The sequence below is a fragment of the Aspergillus terreus genome, genomic scaffold, assembly GCF_000149615.1.
Source record: "Aspergillus terreus NIH2624 scaffold_10 genomic scaffold, whole genome shotgun sequence".
In the NCBI taxonomy this organism is placed as follows: domain Eukaryota; kingdom Fungi; phylum Ascomycota; class Eurotiomycetes; order Eurotiales; family Aspergillaceae; genus Aspergillus; species Aspergillus terreus.
This window is the reverse complement of record NT_165933.1, coordinates 809,348-833,615: the sequence shown is the minus strand read 5'-3', so window position 1 is coordinate 833,615 and position 24,268 is coordinate 809,348. Positions and strand designations below refer to the sequence as shown.

The 24,268-nt window shown below is 52.4% G+C and overlaps 6 protein-coding genes and 1 non-coding gene across 7 annotated transcripts; 3 read left to right on the top strand and 4 right to left on the bottom strand.

The window, feature by feature from the left end:
• Positions 1 to 1,435: 1,435 nt before the first annotated feature.
• On the bottom strand, positions 1,436 to 2,133 carry ATEG_07139 (uncharacterized protein; the record flags this gene model as incomplete). The annotated part of the gene is made up of 2 exons (XM_001209825.1): positions 1,436 to 1,814; positions 1,862 to 2,133. The coding sequence occupies 2 exons, from the start codon at positions 2,131 to 2,133 to the stop codon at positions 1,436 to 1,438; spliced, it is 651 nt and encodes a 216-aa protein (XP_001209825.1).
• A 1,332-nt stretch (positions 2,134 to 3,465) lies between these two features.
• Positions 3,466 to 7,992, top strand: ATEG_07138 (pleiotropic drug resistance family ABC transporter; the record flags this gene model as incomplete). The annotated part of the gene is made up of 2 exons (XM_001209824.1): positions 3,466 to 4,138; positions 4,196 to 7,992. The coding sequence occupies 2 exons, from the start codon at positions 3,466 to 3,468 to the stop codon at positions 7,990 to 7,992; spliced, it is 4,470 nt and encodes a 1,489-aa protein (XP_001209824.1).
• Positions 7,993 to 8,392: 400 nt separating this feature from the next.
• On the top strand, positions 8,393 to 8,943 carry ATEG_07137 (40S ribosomal protein eS17; the record flags this gene model as incomplete). The annotated part of the gene is made up of 2 exons (XM_001209823.1): positions 8,393 to 8,553; positions 8,694 to 8,943. 2 exons carry the CDS (start codon positions 8,393 to 8,395, stop codon positions 8,941 to 8,943), a joined length of 411 nt encoding a protein of 136 aa, XP_001209823.1.
• Positions 8,944 to 9,212: 269 nt separating this feature from the next.
• On the bottom strand, positions 9,213 to 13,221 carry ATEG_07136 (ABC transporter ATP-binding protein; the record flags this gene model as incomplete). The annotated part of the gene is made up of 6 exons (XM_001209822.1): positions 9,213 to 9,887; positions 9,941 to 10,000; positions 10,242 to 11,675; positions 11,725 to 12,151; positions 12,202 to 13,046; positions 13,102 to 13,221. The coding sequence occupies 6 exons, from the start codon at positions 13,219 to 13,221 to the stop codon at positions 9,213 to 9,215; spliced, it is 3,561 nt and encodes a 1,186-aa protein (XP_001209822.1).
• Positions 13,222 to 15,258: 2,037 nt separating this feature from the next.
• Positions 15,259 to 15,330, top strand: ATEG_10517. Its single transcript has one exon. It is a non-coding gene; the product is annotated as a tRNA-Arg (tRNA).
• A 218-nt stretch (positions 15,331 to 15,548) lies between these two features.
• Positions 15,549 to 17,060, bottom strand: ATEG_07135 (uncharacterized protein; the record flags this gene model as incomplete). The annotated part of the gene is made up of 2 exons (XM_001209821.1): positions 15,549 to 15,941; positions 15,990 to 17,060. 2 exons carry the CDS (start codon positions 17,058 to 17,060, stop codon positions 15,549 to 15,551), a joined length of 1,464 nt encoding a protein of 487 aa, XP_001209821.1.
• Positions 17,061 to 18,096: 1,036 nt separating this feature from the next.
• On the bottom strand, positions 18,097 to 23,607 carry ATEG_07134 (glycosyltransferase family 32 protein; the record flags this gene model as incomplete). Its single annotated transcript, XM_001209820.1, has 9 exons — positions 18,097 to 18,980; positions 19,025 to 20,127; positions 20,244 to 20,284; positions 20,436 to 20,454; positions 20,520 to 20,619; positions 20,705 to 20,734; positions 20,878 to 22,169; positions 22,215 to 22,293; positions 22,659 to 23,607. 9 exons carry the CDS (start codon positions 23,605 to 23,607, stop codon positions 18,097 to 18,099), a joined length of 4,497 nt encoding a protein of 1,498 aa, XP_001209820.1.
• Positions 23,608 to 24,268: the final 661 nt, after the last annotated feature.

Genomic DNA, 24,268 nt, shown 5'->3' with positions numbered 1-24,268 from the left:
AATCTCTCTGGGGTTGCGCATGATGCACCATGATAGTGCCGTCGATGCTACAATCGGGTAATGAATGAGGTATCTTACAAAGGTCAGCAACACGCCCTCAGATTGTGCAAGGCGGATATCACATACCCAACTAGGAGCGCATCTTCCTCTGGCATGTGTCGCATTAAATTAATCGAAGCTCTGGCAGCCTTCGCGCACAAGGACGCTGACAGATATACCTTGTGGTTTGCAGGGGCTCCAGGCATGTTGGGAGAATCTTCCTTTCGCGTTCCGACCAGTTTGGACGTTTGATTGGCCGTCACACTGTGAATGGCGATGATGCAGTTGTAGTATGAGTAATGGAGGTAGAGAACCCATGGCGACATGGGAGGCGCTCCTGGTGGGCGCGCTAAGCCTCCCGGTCGATGTCTTAATGGAATGCGTTCACTCCACTGTTGCAGTTCCTCGTCCAGCATGCCTACTGCGGCAGCCAGTTCGTTGAAAGAAGTATCAGTCGCTTTAGCGGAGTAGAGGTGCTTGTACAATCTGCCCCTGATCACTGCAAGTTGACAAACTGCGCTGAAAGCGTCGAATCCACTTTCCTGCTGTTGCTCGAGGCCAATACCCTCTGTCGTGACATCCACGTTTTCATCGTTTTGAGATAGGGGTTTGCCAAACCGGATAGATACCCTGGTGGAGATTAGCCTGGCCGAACTAGCAACATCTTCATATGCCGATCTTACTCTCGATCCACACAGTAGGCAAGCCAAAAGACTCTCCGTCGTTCTTCTGCTTCCTCTTCAGAGAGGTCATGTCCTCTCTCGGATCTTCCCAGTCCCATTTGCTGGCTCATATTGATGGCTGCTGAAATTAGAAACTCGCATAGTCGAGGACTTCCTTTACCTAGGAAGAAAACGACCTGATTGAACAATTAACTTTGGACGCGTCCTTGGGATTTCTGGACCATACCATTCCGACTAAGCTCTGAATCGCCCACAAGTCTGGGGGGCGGAGGTAGAGCTGGTTGACTGTGCCAAGTGCGTTCTTCATATACATCAAACTCTGTTTCTGACTGTGTCGCATGTCTTCATGGGGTCTCCCTGGTCGCATATGTCCTAGAGCTAGGACGACGTTTATGCATGCCCAGCGACTGGGCGTTTGGGAATTGTACTGTAGCTCGGAGTCGCGAAATAAGGACACCAATTTTGAGCGTTGGAAAATCGGGCAGATGATGTGGAAATACTGTAGATAATCTTCCAGGAGCTTCAGTGCTTCACTCTTAGGGGGGACTGGACGGTACGCCGCACTGGGGAACACTCCTTCCAGGCATCTAGCCGACTCCATGCTTGCTTCGCATTGATAAAAGTCAGATAATGCCGAGGCGCACCCACTGCTTATATGTTGGTTTATCCACTCTCTTCCTTCCTCTGAGATGATATTCATTCCTGCATACACGTTAAGAGGGTTTCAATGCGAAAGACTTTGCGACCGACTCACCTTCCAGGCACGAGGTGTTGACCAAGCCTCGCGGGACAAAGAAGCTGAGACTTCCTGGGACCATGTTCTCCAAGTTTTTGAATTGATCATCAGCGACCGACGGTGCATCCCTGTTCGTGGCAGTTGAGTGACCCGGAATCTCTGACTCTATCCCCGGATGCTCTGCTGGATAATCTTCGCACGTGGACAAGTCCGGCGACGACACCCCCAGCGGGTGTTGGTCGTTTTTCTGCAACTGTGGTATACCGAGGTGGTCATTCCCTAGATCAAACCCCAGCTCTTGCAGGCGATCCTCCATTCTCTCTATGTTTTCCTCCAGTCGGTTGATCATCCTCAGGCTGCAAGCTAATCAGCACTGGTCGAGCGCATCACCTCAGACACGTACTTCTTCTCCTGACGTCGACGCCGGTACTCTGTCATAGTGTTGACTGTGCGCGCTGTATTACAAGTAGAACAGATGGATCTAGAATTGACGTCGTCCTTTGGTTTGCGGCGACGACATGCCGTGCAAGTCTTGGTAGGACGGCGCTTGGAGCCTTCAGGCTCCAAGGGCGTCATCTCCTCAGACTGCGGTTTGTGGGGGGGTTTCTCCAGATCAGATGTCGATTTGGTGTTTGACTGTGGGACCCCGTTAGAGGTACGCTTGGGTACGCTCATTGTGGAAGCATAGGGCACAGGGCGAGGATGATGAGAAAGAAAGGCAGGTAACTAGTTACCTCGGGGGTTGAAGAACCAAGTTGTGTAGACCGAGCCCAAGGGGCTACGCGAACCCGACGTAGCGTGGGGTAAGAGCGATGGACATTTTAGATGTTGGGCTAAGCATGCACCGCGAGTGGCGTGGTACTAAGCGCCACCGAATTTCTAAAGGACTTCTGCACGAGTCAGCTGGGTCACACAAAGCATATAGCGTTAAGCCACTCTGCACACAGCACACACAGGCACATGAATCGTGGGAACAGAGACAGGTTGCCACTGGAACTGGCCTGTTGGGGATGGAAACGGTCAATCCATGGTTAAGCTTGGTCGGGATCTGAGCCATCCGATGCTGGCTATGAATTTAGGGTCGGTGGAACGGCCAAAGCGTGGTTCGGGGCGAATCCGAATAGTTAACGCGCAGTGGCGGTATTGTATTGTTATATCGTAATTTATATCCGGCATCCAGCCAATAGACGGGAGTATGCGAGATCAACCGGTGCGTTCGGATGCCGGAAGTCTGAAGATTACTGTAATTTATTTCGTACCGCAGCCGTACAGCCCAGTGCGCACGGACAATGGCAAACCTCATATCTTTTCACGGATGCCATGCACCCATGGCTATCTATGTAAACGTTCTGGATATACTCCGTAGTGAGCAACATCGTGCCTGGAAAGTCATGGCTGTAAATTTTCTCATTAGAAAACAGATGGTTGCAACAGCCAAGCAGCATGTTCACATTGCAATAGACTACCTGAGCATTGTGGCGGCCCCCGAGTAAACAGTGTGCCTGCGCTCCAAGTACTAGTAAAGGCCTGGACAAATCAAGTCCTTCATGGACCCTCTTGAAAACAAATCTCCCATGGCTCCGGATTCCCTTCTACCGGGTCTGGGTCGGAATCGGAATCAGGAAGTCTACCAGGATCAGGGGCATGTATGTACGTACCAAGCAAAAGGACTAGATAGCAGTAGCGTCGGGACCCGGATGCTCTTTATGTTCGAGAACATCCCTACTTCCTTCGCCGCAGAATGGATCCATTCCAGCCGGGATTTCCGTCGGTCTTTATTGTTAAACCCTTCCGATCGCTGAAGCCGTAGGCTTTATTGCGTATACACGGTTCCTATTAGAAATTGGGCTGACCTGCAGATCGTATATAGCCTGAGAGACAGCCCTTTCCTGCGCCAACATCTCCCTTCTTCGTTCCAATTACCTTCTTTCTCTTCTCTTTCTCTTTTCTTTCCTTCCTTCTCTTCCATAGACAAGTTCAATGTTCTAGAAAAAAAACTTTCTCAGCATGTCGCTCCTTGGGACTATCAATCCCAATCCATCCCGCTCCCAGTCGGTGGTGAGCCATAATCTTCCCCCGCAACACGGTGCAGCCATCGACGACGCCCTACAAGAGGAGTTCCCGGCCCCTTCCGTGCAATCCAAAAGTGAATCAGGGGAGACTCTCCGCGATGAGGAGACACAGATGGAGGCTCGCGTGGGGGACCTGGCAAGGCGATTAACCCGCCAGTCCACCCGATTCTCCACCAAAAGCACTCTTCACAACCCTTTCAAGACGGACGATCCCGAGTCGACGGTGAACCCCAATAGTCCCAACTTCAGAGCCCGGGACTGGATGAAGATGCTTCTCGCGATCAGGTCCCGCGACCCGGACAGATATCCAGACCGCACTGCAGGGGTTGCCTTCAAAAACCTCAGCGTGCACGGCTTTGGATCCCCCACCGACTATCAAAAAGATGTACTGAACACGCTTTTGGAGGTTGGGACGCTTGTTCGGAGGCTGGCGGGTATGAAGATGCAGAAGATTCAAATCCTTCGGGACTTCGATGGGCTCGTCAAAAGTGGTGAGATGTTGATTGTTCTGGGGAGGCCCGGTAGCGGTTGTTCCACTTTGCTCAAAACGATTGCGGGTGAAATGAACGGAATTAACATGTCGGACGATTCTGTCATGAACTATCAGGGTAAGTGATTATCATGCCTGTCGACCCCGAAGTCATGAGCTAACAATGCCCTCCCAGGAATTTCCGCAAAGCAGATGCAGAAGAACTTCAAAGGCGAAGCTATCTATTCCGCCGAGACCGACATTCACTTCCCTCAGCTCTCGGTCGGGGACACGCTTAAATTCGCCGCGTTGGCGAGAGCCCCCAGAAACCGCCTCGAGGGCGTTACTGCCAATGAATATGCAGAGCACATGAGAGACGTCGTCATGACAATGCTCGGCCTCTCCCATACAATCAACACCCGGGTCGGAAATGACTTCATTCGCGGGGTCAGCGGTGGTGAGCGCAAGCGTGTCAGTATCGCTGAGGCCACTCTGGCTCAGAGTCCCTTGCAATGCTGGGATAATAGTACCAGAGGTCTTGATAGTGCGAACGCTTTGGAGTTTTGCAAGAATCTCTCCTTGATGAGCAAATACTCCGGTATTGCGGCTTGTCTTGCGATCTACCAGGCCTCTCAAAACGCCTACGACCTCTTCGACAAAGTGACGGTGCTATACGAAGGACGGCAGATCTACTTCGGACCAACGACCGAAGCTAAGAAGTTCTTCGTCGACATGGGCTTCGAGTGCCCCGAGCGCCAAACGACCGCCGATTTCTTGACGTCGCTCACTAGTCCTTCCGAGCGCATTGTTCGGCCCGGATTTGAAAATGTTGCCCCCCGCACTCCAGATGAATTTGCGGCGGCTTGGAAGAAGAGTGAAGCCCGTGCTAAGCTGCTCGCCGAGATTGAAGAGTTTGAACGCCAGTATCCCATCGGCGGTCCCTCTCAGCAAGCGTTCTTCGAAGCCCGCAAGGCCATGCAAGCCAGCTCGCAGCGCGCCAAGTCCCCATACACCATCTCTACTTGGAATCAAATCAAGATCTGCGTCATCCGCGGTTTCCAACGCCTTCGAGGAGACTTCAGTCTGACAGCCACTGCCCTGATTGGCAACTTCTGCATGGCGTTAATCATTGGGTCCGTGTTTTTCAACCTGAAGGATGATACGTCGAGTTTTTACGCTCGCGGGGCTTTGCTCTTCTTTGCGGTGCTTTTGAACGCGTTTTCGAGTGCCCTGGAGATTCTGACCCTCTATGCGCAGCGCCCAATTGTCGAGAAACAGGCCCGGTTTGCTTTCTATCACCCTTATGCAGAAGCCTTAGCGTCAATGCTCTGCGATACACCGTACAAACTCATCAATTCCGTCACGTTCAACATCCCCTTGTATTTTATGACGAACTTGCGGCGGGAACCAGGCGCATTCTTCACCTTCTGGATCTTTTCGGTGATCACAACCTTTGCCATGTCAATGGTGTTCAGAACTATTGCCGCGTCATCGCGCTCCCTTTCCCAGGCCCTTGTCCCGGCGGCGATATTGATTCTCGGCATGGTCATCTACACCGGTTTCACTATTCCCACACGGAACATGCTTGGCTGGTCTCGTTGGATGAACTACATCAATCCCATCGCCTATTCTTTTGAAAGCTTCATGGTGAATGAGTTTGTCGGGAGACATTTCAAGTGCGTCTCCATTGTCCCTTCAGGCGGGGATTACAACAGCGTCTCGATGCAACATCGCATCTGCTCCACGGTCGGTGCCCAGACTGGGTCCGATATGGTGGACGGAGGTTTGTATGTCAAGGAGAGCTTTGGATACGTCCATTCTCATCTGTGGAGGAACTTTGGGATTGTGATCGGTTTCATGATCTTTTTTGCCTGTACCTACCTGGCAGGGACCGAATTCATTTCCGAGGCAAAGTCCAAAGGCGAAGTGCTTCTGTTCCGTCGCGGTCATCAAGCCAAGCTCCCGTCCGCGGACGACCCCGAGTCGCCGCAGAACACTGGAGGTGAAAAGACAGACGAGGCCGGCGCGCAGACTACCGCCAACATTCAGAGACAAACCTCTATCTTCCACTGGGAGGATGTGTGTTACGACATCAAGATCAAGGGAGAGCCCCGGCGAATCCTCGACCATGTGGACGGTTGGATCAAACCTGGCACCTGTACCGCGTTGATGGGCGTCTCGGGCGCAGGCAAAACGACTCTCCTGGATGTTCTGGCCACGCGTGTCACGATGGGAGTCGTCACTGGGGATATGTTCGTTGATGGACAACCCCGTGACCAGTCCTTTCAGAGAAAAACCGGCTACGTGCAACAGCAAGACCTGCATCTAGCGACTTCTACCGTTCGAGAAGCGCTTCGTTTCAGCGCCGCCCTCAGACAGCCCGCCCATCTCAGTCGGAAGGAAAAATACGACTATGTGGAAGAAGTGATCAAACTGCTCGGTATGGAAGCTTATGCAGACGCCGTCGTCGGCGTCCCCGGAGAAGGGTTGAACGTGGAACAGCGCAAACGACTGACGATTGGGGTCGAACTGGCTGCAAAGCCGCAACTTCTCCTGTTCTTGGACGAACCTACATCCGGCCTCGATAGTCAGACCTCATGGTCGATCCTGGATCTGATTGACACATTGACTAAACATGGTCAGGCTATCCTCTGCACAATCCATCAACCCTCTGCCATGTTGTTCCAGCGATTCGATCGACTCCTTTTCTTGGCGAGAGGAGGTAAAACGATCTATTTCGGCGAAATCGGCAAGAACTCATCGACCCTGTCCAGCTACTTTGAGCGGAACGGCGCTCATCATTTGGCTCCGGGGGAGAATCCCGCGGAGTGGATGTTGGATGTGATCGGAGCAGCACCCGGGTCCCATAGCGATATCGACTGGCCACAAGTGTGGCGACAGAGTCCTGAATACCGCCAAGTCAAGGAGCACCTTGCAGAGCTCAAGTCGACTCTGTCGGCCCAGCCGAAGAATAATGATGATCCGGACGCGTTTAAGGAATTCGCCGCACCTTTTTACCTCCAACTCTGGGAATGCCTTGTGCGCGTTTTTGCACAGTATTATCGCACGCCGACATATCTCTGGTCGAAAGCAGCGCTCTGCGTCCTCACCTCTCTCTATATTGGATTTTCCTTCTTCCATGCCAGCAATTCCATTCAGGGGATGCAGAACCAGATGTTTAGTGTGTTTATGTTGATGACGATTTTCGGCAATCTTGTCCAACAGATTATGCCCAACTTCGTGACCCAGAGATCTCTTTACGAGGTAAGGGAGCGTCCGTCCAAGGCGTATTCATGGAAAGCTTTCATGGCCTCAAATATCATAGTTGAGTTACCGTGGAACACCTTGATGGCCGCCTTGATTTTCTTCTGTTGGTACTACCCGATTGGGCTGTATAACAATGCGAAACCGACGGACGCGGTGACCGAACGCGGAGGCCTCATGTTCCTGCTCATTTGGACCTTTTTGCTTTTCACGTCGACGTTTGCGCATATGGTGATTGCGGGAATTGAACTGGCGGAAACGGGTGGTAATATCGCATCGCTTTTGTTCTCGCTGTGCTTGATCTTTTGCGGTGTCCTTGCCACCAAGGACGCTCTTCCGGGCTTCTGGGTCTTCATGTACCGGGTCTCGCCTTTCACATACCTGGTCTCGGCGATGCTTTCCACCGGTCTCTCGGGGGCGAGTGCGCGATGTGAGAAAGTCGAATACCTGGTGTTTGATCCCCCAGCGAACCAGACATGTGGGGAGTACATGAATCCGTACATCCAGATGGTCAAGAGCGGCTATCTTCTGGATGAGAACGCCACGTCGAACTGTTCCTTTTGCTCGGTGAGCGAGACGGATACGTACCTCGCGCAGATTGGCAGCTATTTCCACGATGCGTGGCGCAACTTTGGGTTGATGTGGGTGTACATTGCATTCAACATTGCTGGAGCGGTGTTTATATATTGGTTGGCGCGGGTTCCGAAGGGGAAGAGGACGGTTGGGTGATCCGAAGTATCTGGCAGGCATCATTTCAGGGGATGCATACCTCATGCATACCCCTGGCGTTATAACATTCTCTAGAACATCTTTTTCGTTATTGATCTCGTTCGATCGTTGCATTCGTTATACTTCTTTTTCTTGTGTTTCTCTGGACGACTGTTCAGATATTTACATACTTTTTATTCATAGACCGTTAGATTTTAATATGCAGACTCAGTTCGTACTATACATAGACAAACAAAGCGGTCGTATCACGTGCCTCTCATTCCTCCGTAAGCGAGGCCCACAAAACAGACTCCAACTGCCGATCCGCTCCACACGAGCTCTCCGGAATCCATCTCCACCTCCCCATCAAAAACGTACTACGTACTATACAAGACAGTACTGAGGTACAGAAAACATCACCATGGGTCGCGTCCGTACCAAGACCGTCAAACGCTCCGCCAAAATCATCATCGAGCGCTACTACCCGCGTCTCACCCTCGACTTCGAGACCAACAAGCGCGTCTGCGATGAAGTCGCCATCATCGCTAGCAAGCGTCTGCGCAACAAGGTGGGTACCCACCCGTCTCAGAACAAAGTTCCAGACTAATGTATGCGCGATGTGCAGATTGCAGGATACACCACTCACCTGTATGCTGACCCTCACCCTCCCTCCTAATCTTCAAATTGCATGCATCCAATGATAGTTGTACTGACAGCCCCAGGATGAGACGCATCCAGCGCGGCCCCGTCCGCGGCATCTCCTTCAAGCTGCAGGAGGAAGAGCGCGAACGCAAGGACCAGTACATCCCTGAGGTCTCGGAGTTGGATATCACCCAGACTGAAGAGGGGAAGCTCGAGGTCGATCAGGAGACGAAGGAGTTGCTGAAGAGCCTCGGGGTAGGTGATCCTGCGCTTTTGTGGCTATGGATGCTAACGTGGATACGGGCTGTAGTTCGATGCGATTCCGGTTAGTGTTGTCCCTGTGGCGCATAATGTGGTCGCGGAGAAGACTCGTCGTGGGGCCGGCGGGAATGAGCGCCAGTCGTGATTTGATGAGTCCGACTGGTTTCATCCTATGGAGGACTGCTACTGTGGATGATGTTCCTTCGATGACGGCTCTGTTTACGTGCTACGATTGACGAAATGCAGAAAGGCGTTTCTTGAGCGATAAATGCATGCATTAAATCGTTGTATTATGCAACCCTCTAATTCTCTAGATAGAGAGGAATGAGACGAACAAACTAAACAGCTTTATCCAGCGACTGCGCAAGACACATCTCGTAATACCGTCCCTTCAGCCGCTGCAGCTGTTCATGATCCCCCGACTCCATCACCTTCCCATCAGCAAACACGTAAATCGAATCCGCATGGCGAATCGTCGACAACCGATGCGCCACCGCGATGGTCGTCCTGCCTTCCGTACTAGCCGCATCGTCTAGCGCAGCCTGCACGAGCCGCTCCGACTGCGTATCCAGCGCAGACGTGGCCTCGTCAAGCAACAAGACTCGAGGGTTGCGAATGAGGGCCCGCGCGATCGCAATGCGCTGCCTCTGTCCGCCGGAGAATGACAGTCCGCGGGACCCGCACGGCGTCTCCAAGCCCTGGGGGAGGGATTCGATGAATTCGAGCGCGTTGGCCTGGCGACATGCCTCGTGGATTGCTTTTTCAGACGGCGGCGCGTCGGCGCTGGACCCGAGCGATATGTTCTCCCGCACGCTACCCTGGTACAGAACAGGTTCCTGTTGCACTAGCGATAGGTGCGAGCGGTAAAGGCGAGGCGACATGTGCTTTATGTCGTGGTTGCCTAGCACGATCTGGCCGGAGGTCGGGTCGTAGTATCGTTCCAGCAGGGAGATAAGGGTTGATTTTCCGCAGCCAGAGGCGCCTACAAAGGCGACGAACTGGCCCGCTTTGATCTGGAGGATGTTAGGATTCTGTGAATGATAGCTGGGGATGAAAGGGTGCTTACGTTGATGGAAACGTTATCGATCGCCTTGACCTCACGCTGAGGGTAGCAAAAGCTCACGTCCTTCAGACTGAGATCAGCGTCACCGTCTGGCCCACTGTTGTGATTTTCATCGTTCTCTCTTATGACCGGGGTGAGGGTCCTCAGCCAGAACAGATAGTTTGCGGCCGCACGGGCCTTTGTTATGCTCGTCGTCGAACCGAAGAATTGACCCGCCGCTTGCCCTGCGAAGAGCAGGCCGATGAAGACGATAAAAAACTGATTCGTATCATACTCGCCCGAGGCGAGAAGCCGGGAACCGTACCAGAACCCCAAGGCCATGACAAGAAACTCGACCGACTGCGAGAACGCGTATGGAATGATAGCCCAACTCAGGCTTCTGACCGACCGGAGGACAATTCCGTCCAGTAACTGGCTGTATCTTTGCATCACCTCCGGCTCGATTGCCAGCGATGCCACCGTTCGAATAGCGCCAACAGCCTCGCTCGCGACGTCCGCACTTTCGGAAAAGCTCGCAGACACGTCTGACTCGAGCTTCGCTTCGAGGCGCACCCGGACGTACCCTGAACCAATGAGCAGGGGGAAGCCCCGCGAACATCATGACGAGGGATAGCTTCCAGCCGTACCCGAGGGCCAGCCCACTGCTCGCCAGGACGTTGAAGATGATGACAAGTAAGATGCAGATGTTCATGGAGATGAGCTCTTGCAAGTTCGTTGGAACGGTGGAGATTTTTGACGTCAACGCTCCAGAGGTGTTTTCTGGGTGGTCGAAGAATGCCATGTCCATGTTGACCAATCGTTCAAACATCTCGCGTCGGTAGCGATGGATCATTCTCTGCGACACGATGTTGACCAAATTTCCAATGATGAAGTAGACGGTGAAATTCCCGATGGCCACAACAAAGAACATAAGAGCGTAGAAATTGGCTTTGTCGGGTCCTTTTCCGAACGAAAAGACTTGAATGAGCCGAGAAAAGAGGACAGCCTGTGCGGGATAGGTGCCAGCCGCAAGAAGACAACATATGACCAGAGCGAACAATATGAAGTGGAGGTCCTTCAGTTCAATGCATATGCGGACCACGCAGCGGATAAGTGACATGCCGTGTCCCGATGGAGGTGCATACGGCTGATCGTCGGTGGTTTCCGTATTTGTCTCTGACATGAAAGGCTTCTCGTCTGGCGAGATTAACCCCATTTCCTTTTCTGTATGTTCCGCTTTATGTGTTTCGTCTGTAGGGCCACCCCCGAGGTCCTGCGCCCGGACTAATCGTGCGTAGTGCCCATCACAATCAATGAGCTCCTGGTGTGTGCCCTGCTCGACAACCTTCCCTTTCGAGATGACGGCAATGTTGTCGGAATCCTTGATGGTGGACAGACGATGAGCGATGGTGACGGTCGTTCTGTTTGCCGAGACGCGGTTCAACGCTGCTTGGACAATCTTCTCTGCTTCAGGGTCGAGGGCACTGGTCGCCTCATCGAGGAGGAGGATCTGGGGGTTAGAGATGATGCTGCGTGCGATTGCAACCCGCTGCTTCTGTCCGCCACTAAGCATGCTTGCCCTTTCACCGACATAGGTATTGTATCTTTCTGGGAGATTCATGATAAAGTCGTGAGCGAAGCTAGCCTTGCAGGCCTCCTCTACGAGTTTTCGTTGCTCGTCTGCGGGAAGTTGTCGCTGCTCGTCGTTAAGACCTTTGAGGACGTTCTCATAGACAGTACCTCTGAACAGAACAGGCTCCTGGAGAATCATTAGATCAATTTGCGCATAAAAAGAGCGAGAGACAAACCTGTTGGACAAGGCTGATTTTTGTTCTTAGCCACCGGGTGTTGTACTCCGACAGTTCCACCCCGTCAAGCGTAATGCTACCGGCCTCGGCGTTATACCATCGTTCTAAAAGTCCTACAAGAGTACTTTTCCCTGAACCGCTGGCGCCCACCAAGGCTGTCTTTCTCCCTGCGGGTATAGAGAGAGTAAATCCGTCGAGGACAGTAACAGATGGTCGAGATGGGTAAACGAATTTCAAATCTCGCACTTCAATCTGTCCAATGCAGGTCGCTGGCTGAATACCCTCTTCGGACAATGGATCCAGAGAAGATGGCTTGTCCATGATCGCAAAGAGCTCGGCGGCGGCGGCAGCAGCGTTAGTCAGGGCGGTGACTTGCATTGCGAAGATCGTCACAGAGCTTGCCGCGATGGCGACAGATAGAACAACCCTATGCAGAGTGAGCATGTAACTCGTCGGAGCTTGTCATCGTGAGCTTACGTGAAAACAGTTCCAATGTCCGGTATCTCTCCGGACAGATACATGCGATGACCCTGCCAGAAGGCCAGTGCCATCATTCCATAGGAGCAGAAGAACTCGGTTCCGAACATGACTCCATAGTTCAAGGACTTCTTGTTCCCCTCCTTGTGGGCTTTGACGAGATACTCGTCAAATCGCGACACCATCAGCTTCTGTGCCCAAAATGCATGCACGGTTTTGATGGAAGAAAGCGCCTCGTGAGACACGACCGCTCCATCCGAGTAAAATTTCATAATCCTCGCCTCCTGCATGGCATCGATCCCCATGCATATACCAGTGATGACGAGAATGAGGGGGATAACGCTGATCGTGATGAGCGCGAGCTTCCACTGCACGACAAGCGCAACGACGAAGGCAGAGAAGAACATTGCAATGCCCTGGATGATCAAGGTCAACTTCTCGCCAATCCCGGTATTGATGCGATTAGCGTTCGTGGTGACCTGCGTGGCGGGGGAGCCGCGGCCAGGAAGATCAAAGTGCCAAATCTCCATTCGCAAAAGATGGTCCACAAAGGCTTTTCGGATCGCTCTTGCAGTCCGCATGCCGGAGATGGTTACGGTGATCGATGCGATATACCCGAGAACAAACCGGGCGACGAACAGGTAGATGAACCATAATGTGAAATGGTTGACGTCTCGTTTGAATTGTTCGGGAGAGCTCGTACCGCTGGCGAAATTGCTGAACTTGGAGGTAAACTGACCAAAGATGACGGTCATCAAGGGCAGGGCAGCGCCACTCGCGATTGATGAGAATAGAGAAAGGACGTTGAGAATCCAATCCCATTTGTCGGCGAAGTGGAAGATTCTCTACATTGTGCAAGGTGTGTTAGCTCGGAAGAGGCCTGGTGGCCGAAATACACACAATATAATCCTTGAAGCTGCCATCCTCGCCTGAGGGCTTTTCCGGCTCATCTTGAGGTGTAGGGGCTCCGTCTTCGCCCGTCACAGTGACAGTATGCTCTGATCCTGTAGAACCGCTCATGTTCTATGGAGTACTGCCGCAACACACGGGTCGTAGTAGATCTCCTAGGTAGCTGGCGACCGAAGCTATGAGAAATCCGTGGCACGAAGAAATACGCATTCTCTCGGGCTGTTCCCTAAAGTAGATATAAATGTCTGGGTTGTCAGTAGATGGCAAGGCAACAATTTCTCAGATGTCAGATAGTCGGGACCCGAGGGCCCCGATTAGTCTTCCGTGGGCCAAGAGTTAAGTCATCGGCGTCCTCGGTTTCCTCTTGGCTTGGCGATGGAGACAGTAAGCTGTGAGTCAGAATGGCTCATCGTGGCTTGTGTCTGGGCTGCTCTCGCTGCGTTCAAACTACCAAAACATCCCTGCATGGTTCAGTCATGCTAGACGCTTGCCGTGGTAGCACGTGATCTCATCATGATCCTGTTTTATGCCTCAGGCGTGGAGTTTCCCGATTAGGCCCCCCTCTGCTGTATACACCTCTTGATTTTCTTCTTCGTCAAGAAGCAGCTTGTCCGACTCTCCCTCTCTACAAGATTTCTACGAATTAACCATACACGGTCAAGGACGGCGGCAACATGCCAGCAAACTTTTCACCCTCCCAGGCGAACTCCGCAATCAAATATATCACCTTCTTCTCACAAGCGCAGAGCCCGTCAATCCCTAGTATATGAGAGGTCATAACCTAGCGATCAATCTCGTCCGCACCAACAAGGCACCAGCGCGAGGCTGCAGGGGTCCTCTATGGTGGTAACATCTTCGACTTTAGACCAGTCTTTCGTCTTCTCTACGAAGGTGTCGGATTGATTTCTCGACCGACTTGGCTCCCACAACGCACGGTATATCCGGCAATATCCAGATCGACATATTTCCACTCATCTACGAACAAAGTGATCCCCGCATGGCCAATGCTATTTATGACTTTCCAAAAATCCAAAGCGAGTGCTCCAATTTGAAGACGCTTGTAGTGTCCCGAATCGGCTTTGTGGTTCTTGAAATGGTATCACAGGACTCACGGGACCCTAAGATTGACGCTGCTGAGATTATCGCCGGTTTTGATGCTCGGGCTAGAACAATCGCTTCGCTGGAGGAGATCATCGTGTACGTTCCCCGTGAATGTCAAGCCCCTAACCCAATGGAGAAGATGGAGGGTCATGGATGGAAATTCAAGAGGTGACACAGGAAGAGTGGACCGGTCAGGAGTTATGAGAATCTATCGACGATGATGGTTATGACATTCTATCTATTGAATCGGACGTTAACGGCGAAGCGAACGGTACTAGACAGAAATTTAACACAAACAATGTCTTCAACTATTATAAAACACTCTGTTCCTACACTTAGACATCACAACTCGCGTGATTATAGCTTCCCTTCTACATGCAGTTTTGATGTCTCTTGTTGAGTGTATGTTATAAGATGTATCAACCCGAAAAGCAAGGCTTAGCCTCTATGTCTACGCGCATCTCATCTTCAATATTATAAGCTACTGCGGGGCGGACGAATATCACAGTAGTGGATAGGCCGTTCACTTCCCATAGGACTGGACCGCGTTCCCAATCGTGATAATATGTGTGATTCTTTCGGCTTGAACAGCTGGGATCTTCCGGCTCGCTCCGAGGACCTAGGCTCCTTCAACTACGAACAAGCCATCCATGTGAAGTGACTTGGGCATGTCGACCCAGGGAGAAGCTGTATAAATATGAGCTTTTGGACGTCTGAACGTTTCATACTGGTGGTGGGGAAGAGGACGCAAAGCAAGCTTGTATACTGCGCTTCTGTGTGAGGTAGGTACATATGCACAGCCCAATCCTCCCTTCCAGATAGAGTGAATATATATTTCTGATAGTATCTGGAATAGTGATTAAATTCCGCCAATACAAGATACGCACTCCCATATAGCATAGTAAATGCCATATAGGCCTATATTTTGGCATACATAGACCGGACAAAGGATGTATAGTATAGGGTTCACAAAAGGGTTCCCAACAGAGAGGTCACAAATTTAATTTTGCCTTATAAAGCATTAAATCACAGTCAAAACATCAACCAGGCCTGCTGGCCCAATGGTAAGGCGTCTGACTACGGATCAGAAGATTGCAGGTTCGAATCCTGCGTAGGTCATTTTTTTTGCACTTCATACTTTTTTGAAGTTCCAATCCCTTTTTTTTTTTTTTTGTGGTAAGCTACAAGTCATTACTGGATTCAAGTTAGTGTCCACTTCCTATGAGGAATTACTTCCACAGGACGACGACCGGCTAGACGCGGACTCTCGCGATCCAAACATAGACATCAACCAGATGCATGAATTCACGTAGTATGTAACAAGAACGTAACATAGGCTATACCCACCCTGGTTCTGTACAGTCAATTTGTCTATAATCTCGCTCGATCTTCTCCCGCACCCACCCAGATCTATACCGGTGCTCGTCCTTTGCGGATAGCTTCCGCCCTCCTAGCCGGTAGGAAAAAGAGAACCCGCAGCTCTGATCGATCTTATCATAAGCGTACTGGAAACACCGCGCATGTTGCTCGCAGGCGCGACCGCAGTGCTCAAACGACATGTAAGCCTCCTTCTCCGCCGGCGTCATCTCATCCGGCGGCATCTGTCGCGACCCTTGCACACCCGGCGCCCGGAACATCAAGTCGTCGGACAAATTATACCAGTCGTCACGTTCCGCGGGCAAATCCCGTCCCATGAAATAATGATACACCTCCGAAATGAGAAGCGGTTCCTGCACTGTGTTAGCATGCCGCACATCCCAATAACGCCAAAAACCTACATTAACCCGCTCGCGCTGCTGTTCAAAGTTCCACATCGCACTCACATCCCCCGGCGTGACCCCATGCATCGTAATTAACGGCTGGCACCAGTGCCGGACGCCCGAGTCCGGGCCCGGCCCGAACGGCAAGGAATTCTGCTTCTCGCCCTGGATCATGGGCCAGCTGCTCTGCAGCGCGACGCCCTTCTCCTGCAGCGCCTTCATCAGCACGTAGTCGCCGAAATGCTCAGACTGCATGCGCTCGTCGTAGCGCTCCGTCAGCCCGGGGTCGTCGTCGAGGACCTGCGCCATCGCCGCGCGCGAGAGCACGATCCCGCTGCCGCCGTGCGCGAATAGCTCCCCCTTGAAGTACGCGGGCGATCCGAGGTACAGCGGCTGTGCCGGGTCCAGACGGTCCAGCCAGAGGAGGAGGTTCCGCGTGACGAGGTAGGTGTCCGCCTCGACGAAGACGTACCAGTCGCGGCCGGGGCGGCGTGTCCAGGTTTGGTCGAGCATGTGGATGAATTTGTATTTGTCGAGGTCCCAGGCGGATTTGTGGGATGCGTCGCGGAGAAGACGTAGGTCGAGACCGTCTTTTTGGTACTCTTGGAGGGTGCGGTAGTAGGCGAAGTCGGGGTGGGTGGCTTTGATGGTCTCGTTCACGTTGGCGAGGACGTCATGGACGTGGTATGGACCCAGGTCCTGCTCGCTGTCGGCGAGGAGGAGGAGATCGGTGTGGCATTGAAGGGTCGTCAGAAGCTGCGTCGGCAGCTTATCGTAGAGGATGTTGCTTCCGGTCTTGACTATGATTTGGATATGGCTGGTAACGGGGAGATCCCGGCAATGGGGGTTGTTGTTGATCGGGCTTGAGGGGAATGAGGAAGCGGTTGGAGTAGAAGTCGGAGAGGTAGTAGAAGGTGTCAGGAGAGCAGCAGGAGGCGAATGTGAGGGTTTTCTTTCAGCTGATGCATCAGACAGCGGGGTCGACAGTGAGTGGATCTGTGGCGGATTGATGAAGAACAGAAGCATGAAAAGAACGATTGATAGTATGGCTGCAGCTCCCAGGATGCGACCTCTCGGTATACACCCCATGATGCGGAGGACAGCCAGGAGGAGGGGACATGGAGGGGAGATGTCCAAGAGGTGAAGGTGAACAGGATGCGATGCGTACGGAGTAGGGGTCTGCCCTGCATTGACTGTCAGCAGAGAGCTCGGCTTGATAATGCTGGGGCTTCTGGGGCTTGTCTTAGCCACTTCCGGCCTCTGTTACTCCCGATTGGCCCCTAAGCCTGCCTGAACCTCGCGGTGGATCGCCGGGGCGTTTCGGCGGGCCAATTAGTCCCGCCCATCATCCCCACTGATGTCCACGTTCTATTAATAAGACAAAGGGACTCCGGATACCGCAAGTATCAAAGTATGAACCAGGTCCGTACAAAGGAAGTGAATACCACAACGAAAGTACGGCGATTAAGTCCCTCAGATGCCACCGCCTAACCGCCACAAACCTGCATATCCGAAAAGCGATTGTCATTATTTATGAATGGCTCAGCAGAATACTCTCCCGCGCAAAGGTGAGGAATGGAGGTATTCTTATGGGAAGACGAAACAGAACAGAGGTGGCTTTTGGGAGGCAGGGGAAACAAAGACCATTCACTGGGGATCGACCGCGCTTCCGCCATGCGGGACTACCTACCTAAACCCCCTAGGTAGATGGAGCCTCCTATGGAGTTCTGGAAAAGATGTGGAAGAAAATGGTTAGATGGATCGAGCAGCTGCCCGGCAGGGGTCTTGCTAGGTGCGGCAACGCGTCAATTTCTCGAATGACCACATGGAGTGGAGTAGGACTGGTGTTTGACGCGCAGTATGGCGCAGAGGAGACGTCTCGCATAGTGGCGGGCAACGAGTTTGGCGGCGTTTTCACTCTTTTCCATGTTTATCATGCCTTTTTCTGCCTTGAGATATGGGATGGGCGTTCGGGGACTAGATTTCTACTACATTGGTGAAGCGTCTGCATTAACTAGTTAATCGCTTCAATCAATCGGCTAAATCCAGTTGATAGTCTCTTGATTGATTGAATGGTTCCCTATTCGCCCCAAATGAAGCTACACCGAAAAGCAATTGTCGCCGTTCATAAACGGCTCAGCGGAATACTCTCCCACGCATTCCACCATACCGCAGATTCCTCTATCGCAGGCCATATAAGGCGCAAGATAGGCTCGTAGCTCACGAAGAAATCAACTCTGTGGCTGTTGAAAACACCGTAAAACGTGTGGGTCTTTTCGGCATGACTGCAGGCCTCTTCCCCCCTCACAGCCCACCCTTTCTCCGGCGAGACGAATTCAATCGACCACCGCGGAGAGAGAGTGCGGAGAATCGTTTGCATAACCGGCCCTTTAACCTTCACAAGGCTGCTCCTGTTGACCTCTAGCCGCAACCTCTTCAGAGGTACAGCATCACGTGGCTTTGCCAACTGGATGGCTTCGAAGATATCACAGGCAAGGGCCTCGTCAACTGCAGAGTTTGTCAGAATTTCCATGACGTGGCCTTTGCGCAATCTAAGTCCGTAGATTTCGTGGCCTTCGTCGTGATATTCACGGCGGAATTGACTCCAAGTTCGATCCACACGTATGTTAAGCCTACCGTACCATGCGTCTCTGAGGACGATTCTGGGCAGCGTACACAGCTCCAGGTTGAGATATCGCAGGTTGGGCAAAGCGCCGAGCATCGTATACCCAAAGATCTCGGCTGCATCTCCTCGTGTGCGCTGGGTCGGAACACTCAACTCTACTAGGGAAAGAAAACCCTCGCTGAGATAGGCTATGTCTGTGGTCGTAAGGTAGGCCCCAGGCGTGGGGAAGATGACCAAACGATATAGTCCCCGCGCGTGGCGGTCAAGCGTGGGACGGAGAGGGAAGGCATCAGCAGACCAGTCAGAAAGACGTAAAGTTGAGAGAGAGGGTAGGGTTGTAAAAAAACGTTGTGACTTGGTAATCCACCGTCTAGAAGGTCGCACTGGGCCAAAGGAAAACCCCAAGTTCTTCAGCCGGGAAAGGAACAGCTCGCGAGAAGCGCGATAGCCTGCATATCTAAAGGGTCCAAAAGATCGAGCGTCTCGAGGACGGTGAAGTCAGTGATAGCTGCCCAGTTCTTGATAACATTTTTGGTAAGTTTGAGCAGGTTTGGGTCAAGTTCCCAGTGGGAGGTTCCATGGCACATTCCAAGAGTCAAGGATTCCAGCGAGCCTCGAGTGTATCCATTTTTCGACCGCATCCCACCGAGGAGGTTCCATTTGGTAGCCTGTCCGACGTCCCGCATGATGACATTTTTCAAATTGGGGGATATAGTGGCCACTATTTTCGCAATCGACCTTGCACTGGATTTCGACACTGCATACTGCCCGTCGGTGCCATCGTACAGGACCCGAATGCCGTATAGGCACGGGGACGTAACCAACTTGCGTTCGTATCCACTGATTCGCCCTGTATGGAAGGCTTTGAGCCAGAAGTGGTTGATGTAGAGCTTACAGGCCGGCTGGAATCGGTGAAGGGCTTCAAGGAGATCGTTGGGGAATTGCTGAGGGCCGTCAAACACGAGCTCCGTCAGGTTTCCCAGTTTCTCGAGTAGCTCAGCCACAGGTCTCCAGGGGAAGTTCATTTTGTTATCGGGATTTGCATCAATACTGCGGAGGGGCATGTAGATTTCATCCGGGTCAGCGCCGTGGGTGGTCAGGCCGTCGGTGCAGATTCCAAAGATCGAATTGAATACCCGATCGTTGCGATAGATAAATCGAGCTTCACACTCCTCAGTTGGCTGATACTTTCCGTCGACTATTATCAGCCGGCGGACATATCCCAGGAGAAACGTACTACCTTCGAGCCCTTGAGTGCACTTGCGAACGTCTTCGTCAGTGGGATCCAGGGATCCAGAAAAGGAGATCCTGAGCTCGCGGTTGAGCCGATAGGCGGCGGATATGTAGCATCGCTTGCTAGCAAAGGCCAGTGATAGCAAACTCGGCGGGTGTTCGTCATCAAGGTAGTCGTGGATCAGCCGCAGAATATCAGCTGGGAGATCCTCCAGCCTGGAGACCGACATGCTGGAGTAGGGGAAGGCTGAAGAATCAATAGGGAAGGAGGGAGAGGAGGGAGAGAAGTGGTAGGACCTGGTGAGAAGAGGGGAACAGAATAATTATATGGACAACAGAAGTGTCTTTGTGAGGTAGCGTAAACAAAAGACCATTCACTGCGGATTGACCGCGCTTCCGCCACGCGCAACTACCTAACCTCCCTAAGTTCTGGAAAAGATGTGGGAGATGATGGCTGTAATGGATGGAGCAGCTACCTACCAAGTAGAAGGGATCTCTTTGAGAGCGAGTGTGGAACCGTGTTGATTCCCTGAGACGACTATATGGAATAAGTGGCTTCAGGCTTCGCATACTACCTAGTTGATTTCAATCCTCATGGAACTCACGCCGTACTCAGTGGCCAGTCTGCAACCTCAGTTTTATACCTACCTGATCCATTTCAACAGTCTACCAACCTTTTCCCTACCTACCCACCTATATCCAGCTTCAACAATGGCCTCCTCAATATGACAGTGATCGCTGCTGCGGACACAAATGGGACGATGCCCCCGCCTAGGCTGCTGAAAGTACCTTTATCGATAGATAGTCTTTGGACATGCACATAAAGTCGACTTCTGGTACAATGGGGTAAGGAAATGATCCCTTTTACTCTTACAGAAGAGTAGCATTTCCGTCTTGTTGCAATCTTGTTGGCAAAATTTACTCCTTTCGTTTCAGTATGTCAGACGCTTATGACAGATACAGGCCATTGCATAAGAGATATTAGGACCCGATCCCCCGATTCTTCTATCAAAGCTTTAATCTTCATGATCTCTTCATCAAACCCACCCTTGATATACCAAAATGGCTCAAGAAGAGAGAAAATGAGGTGAAAATACGCCAGAATGACATATGACAGATTCGAAAGCACCCCCTGTTCTTTCAATGTAGCTAGAAACTCCCCTGCTAGGGATTCTGGCCAAGCCATGATAGCTGCCTCTTCCAGGTCAGCCTGGACATCAAGAGGCGACGCGCTCGCGCCCCCAGAAAAGCGGACGACGTAGAGGACCCGCATGTAAGTCTGCTCTACAGTATCAAGCGCGTCTTTTTGTTTTGACAGCAGGCGCTGTTCGAATGATCCGCTCTGCTCCTCGAGCAGGCGGGGGTCTGATTGCATGGCCTCATGTGCAGTTCTGAGGTGCATCAATGCGTCGCAGGCGCCACAGTAGAATTTTGCAATCCTTGCCGAGCAGGGCCGATGAGGGACACCGACAAACGTCTCCCGGGGGTACATGCGCCAGTCGTCGTTATTATAGATGAAATACGTCATGTCCCTGAGAGGACCAACTCTCAATTCCGGCCAGTGTTGCCTCACAACTGTACCCAGCCCCTGAATCATGAATATCCAGTCCAGACGAGGCTGGAGCGGGTGAGACTCAGATAGGGGCCCATCACTCAAGTTCCGGATGTGTAGAGATGCGAGAGCGAATCCAACGATCAGCATCGACCCGGCAAAAGCATGATGGATAGTGGAGCTGGACAGGTTGGAGAGCTCTTCTCGGAATGCCTTCAGACCCCGTTGATGGTGCTCGATGACGACTGGGAGATAAGCAGCATCCATGTGATGATTTGCGACCGCTGGCGAGCTCCCTGCAGGAGACGGATGGTGTCCATCAGCCACGGACCTGTCAGACGAGAAAAGATCCAGCCCGGCTAACGCCAGGAGCAGATGCATCAGTCCTTCGTTTCTCATGGCGAACTCAGGGATGACTGTTTCCCAGATGTGCCGGCGCCGCGGGTTCAGCGACATATTTTTGGCCGTGTGCAGCATGAAGTGAGAAAGCATCTGCAGGTCAATCATGTTCAGGTGCTGAGACGCGCCGCCCAGCGTGCGCAGGGCGTCCGAGGGGCGCATATTGAACTGCAGCGGATGCGGTGACCCTGAGAGCGCCCATTCTTCTGCACTATGACCGGGTGCGTCGCGCGTTGTTTGATTGCGTGGCTCATTGCGAGAGCCATCTGCACCAGCCCTCGGCTGATCAGGCGTGTCGTGTCGCTGGGAGGCAGATTCTGCAGGCCAGTCGCAGGGCTCTCCTCTCAACTCACAGGCGCCGCATATTGGTTTGATCTCGTCACACTGGCTACATGAGTGTGCGAGCATGGCGAGGAGGAAGACAATGACATACCTTGACTCTGCGAGCCTTGCAGGTAAAGCATCCTCGGCGCGACTTTGTGTGGCGCGCTCGCACTCTTCTGTGCGCACTCCTGTGGGACAATTCCATGGTCATGGCATTTTCTTTCCCTGGCAAAGAACATCTCAGAACTTCCTGTAGTCTGGATATGCAGCGAAGCCAAACTTAGGCAGCATGTCTCAAAATCGGAGGTTTTCAAGGGGGTTCACAGCTACAGTGACGTTTGTTCCGTTTGCTTCCAACCATCCGCCAAGACATTCCATTTTTCCAGGCACCCATCTACTACTACCTTCCTTAGTACTCTTGTCAAGTTACATGATTAGAGAAGGTCAACAATAACTATAACAGAGGATACCAGACTGGTCTATAACAGGAAGGGTACTGGAATAGATGAATTAGGACCAATGGGCGATACACCTCGTCACCTAGAGAATCTACCATTGTACCTCCTAACCACATAGACAAGTCCCGCCACTGCAAGAAAACATGCAGCGACAGTTAATATGGCCTCCATCCCAGCATGATCCGCAATATAATTTAGCGCCCGGCCGTCCACCCCTTGCCAGGACCGCCCAGCGGCATGTCGCACCACCGAACCCCCAAACCCGTCGTCGAGCAGCCCTATATCGAGCCGGAGCGTGTCGTATAGCCAGGCGTATTGTCTAAACGCCGCCGTCACCATGATCGGCCCCGTGGACCAGAAAACCTGAAGGTATGGCAGGACTATGCCCCGCGATGCGAGCCTGCTGCTCCTCCGCTTGGCCTCGTAGAGCACCCATTGCAGGAATGGAGAGCCAGGCCTGGCCATGAAGAAATGGTTACTGAGGCCAAGTGTGCCCGCCGTAGGGGAGAATATGGCTTCCAAACCAAGCCTCTGGAGACATTGAATATGCTCCGCGGAGCTGGGGTATACGTCCAGATCGGAGTAGATGCCTCCTTCGGCGTGCACGATGAGCAGCCTCGCAATGTCGGCTCGCTGGATGTCGTGGGGGTATCCTTCGTATGTCGACAGCAGCCACGTGTAATCAGACTTGATGAGGTTGAGGACATCGTCGTCTGTCCATAGCTTGACGGTGTAGTTGGAGGGCTCGAGCATGTCCCTCCATGCTTCGCGAGACGCCGTGATTGTGGTGGAGTATTCTCGGACGTCGGTTGTTTTCCATAGCTGATGGACAATGTTCGGTATTGAGGGATCGAGTATAGGACGAGGGTTATCGATAGCTTCGAGTGCAGCAGGGGAACATCCGTCCACTATTCGTACAGACTCCGACAAGCGCCCGGCGAGGGCAAAATCGTCAGTGTAGCTGAACTGCAAGATAGCAAAGACGACAACAAAGAGAATTACCACAGCAGCGAGCTGTCTCGATCTTCCCAAGAGGACGGCCATGATATCTCATTTCCATAAGACCTCGCACCTCGGCGGCCACGGGGCTTTAAGAATAGATCCAACGTGGAGGGCAAGCATAGGGTCGGGTACATGGGCGCAGCACGAAGACGTTACCTACAGTAACCGCTGCAGTATCGGCCCACGGGTGACTCGGATGCCTGGCAAGGAAGCCGGGCTCAGAGAAACGTCCGATTGAATCAGTACCAGTCCATTGTTACGTTAATCATAGCCTGTTTGTGCGGCGCGCGACTACTAGCGGGTTGCAAACCACGCCAATAAGTGGCCTTTGACCCACGGGTCGCCCAGGGTCGTACTGGCTGGGATACCTGGAGGATCCTGTGCATTTGAGACAAGGGGTAGGCCCCAGCGTGTTTTCCTCTATGGCCAGTTCGTCTTTGGCCGCGCACAAGGGACGTCAAGATCGTGGTACTACATGGCTGGTATGGACTCAAGATCCTGGAATTTCTCAGCTGATTCACTTTACACCCAATTCTATCGTCTAAAAGAGACTTGGCATGATGCCTTTGGTAGGCAGTGAGAGAAACTGACCGACTAAGTTACGATAGCCACATATGGACCAATACTAGTGCACCGGATTTCTCGTCTATGCTTCCTAAAGCTGTCTAATTCACGTTACATTCAGATTGATAGTGTTCCTTCG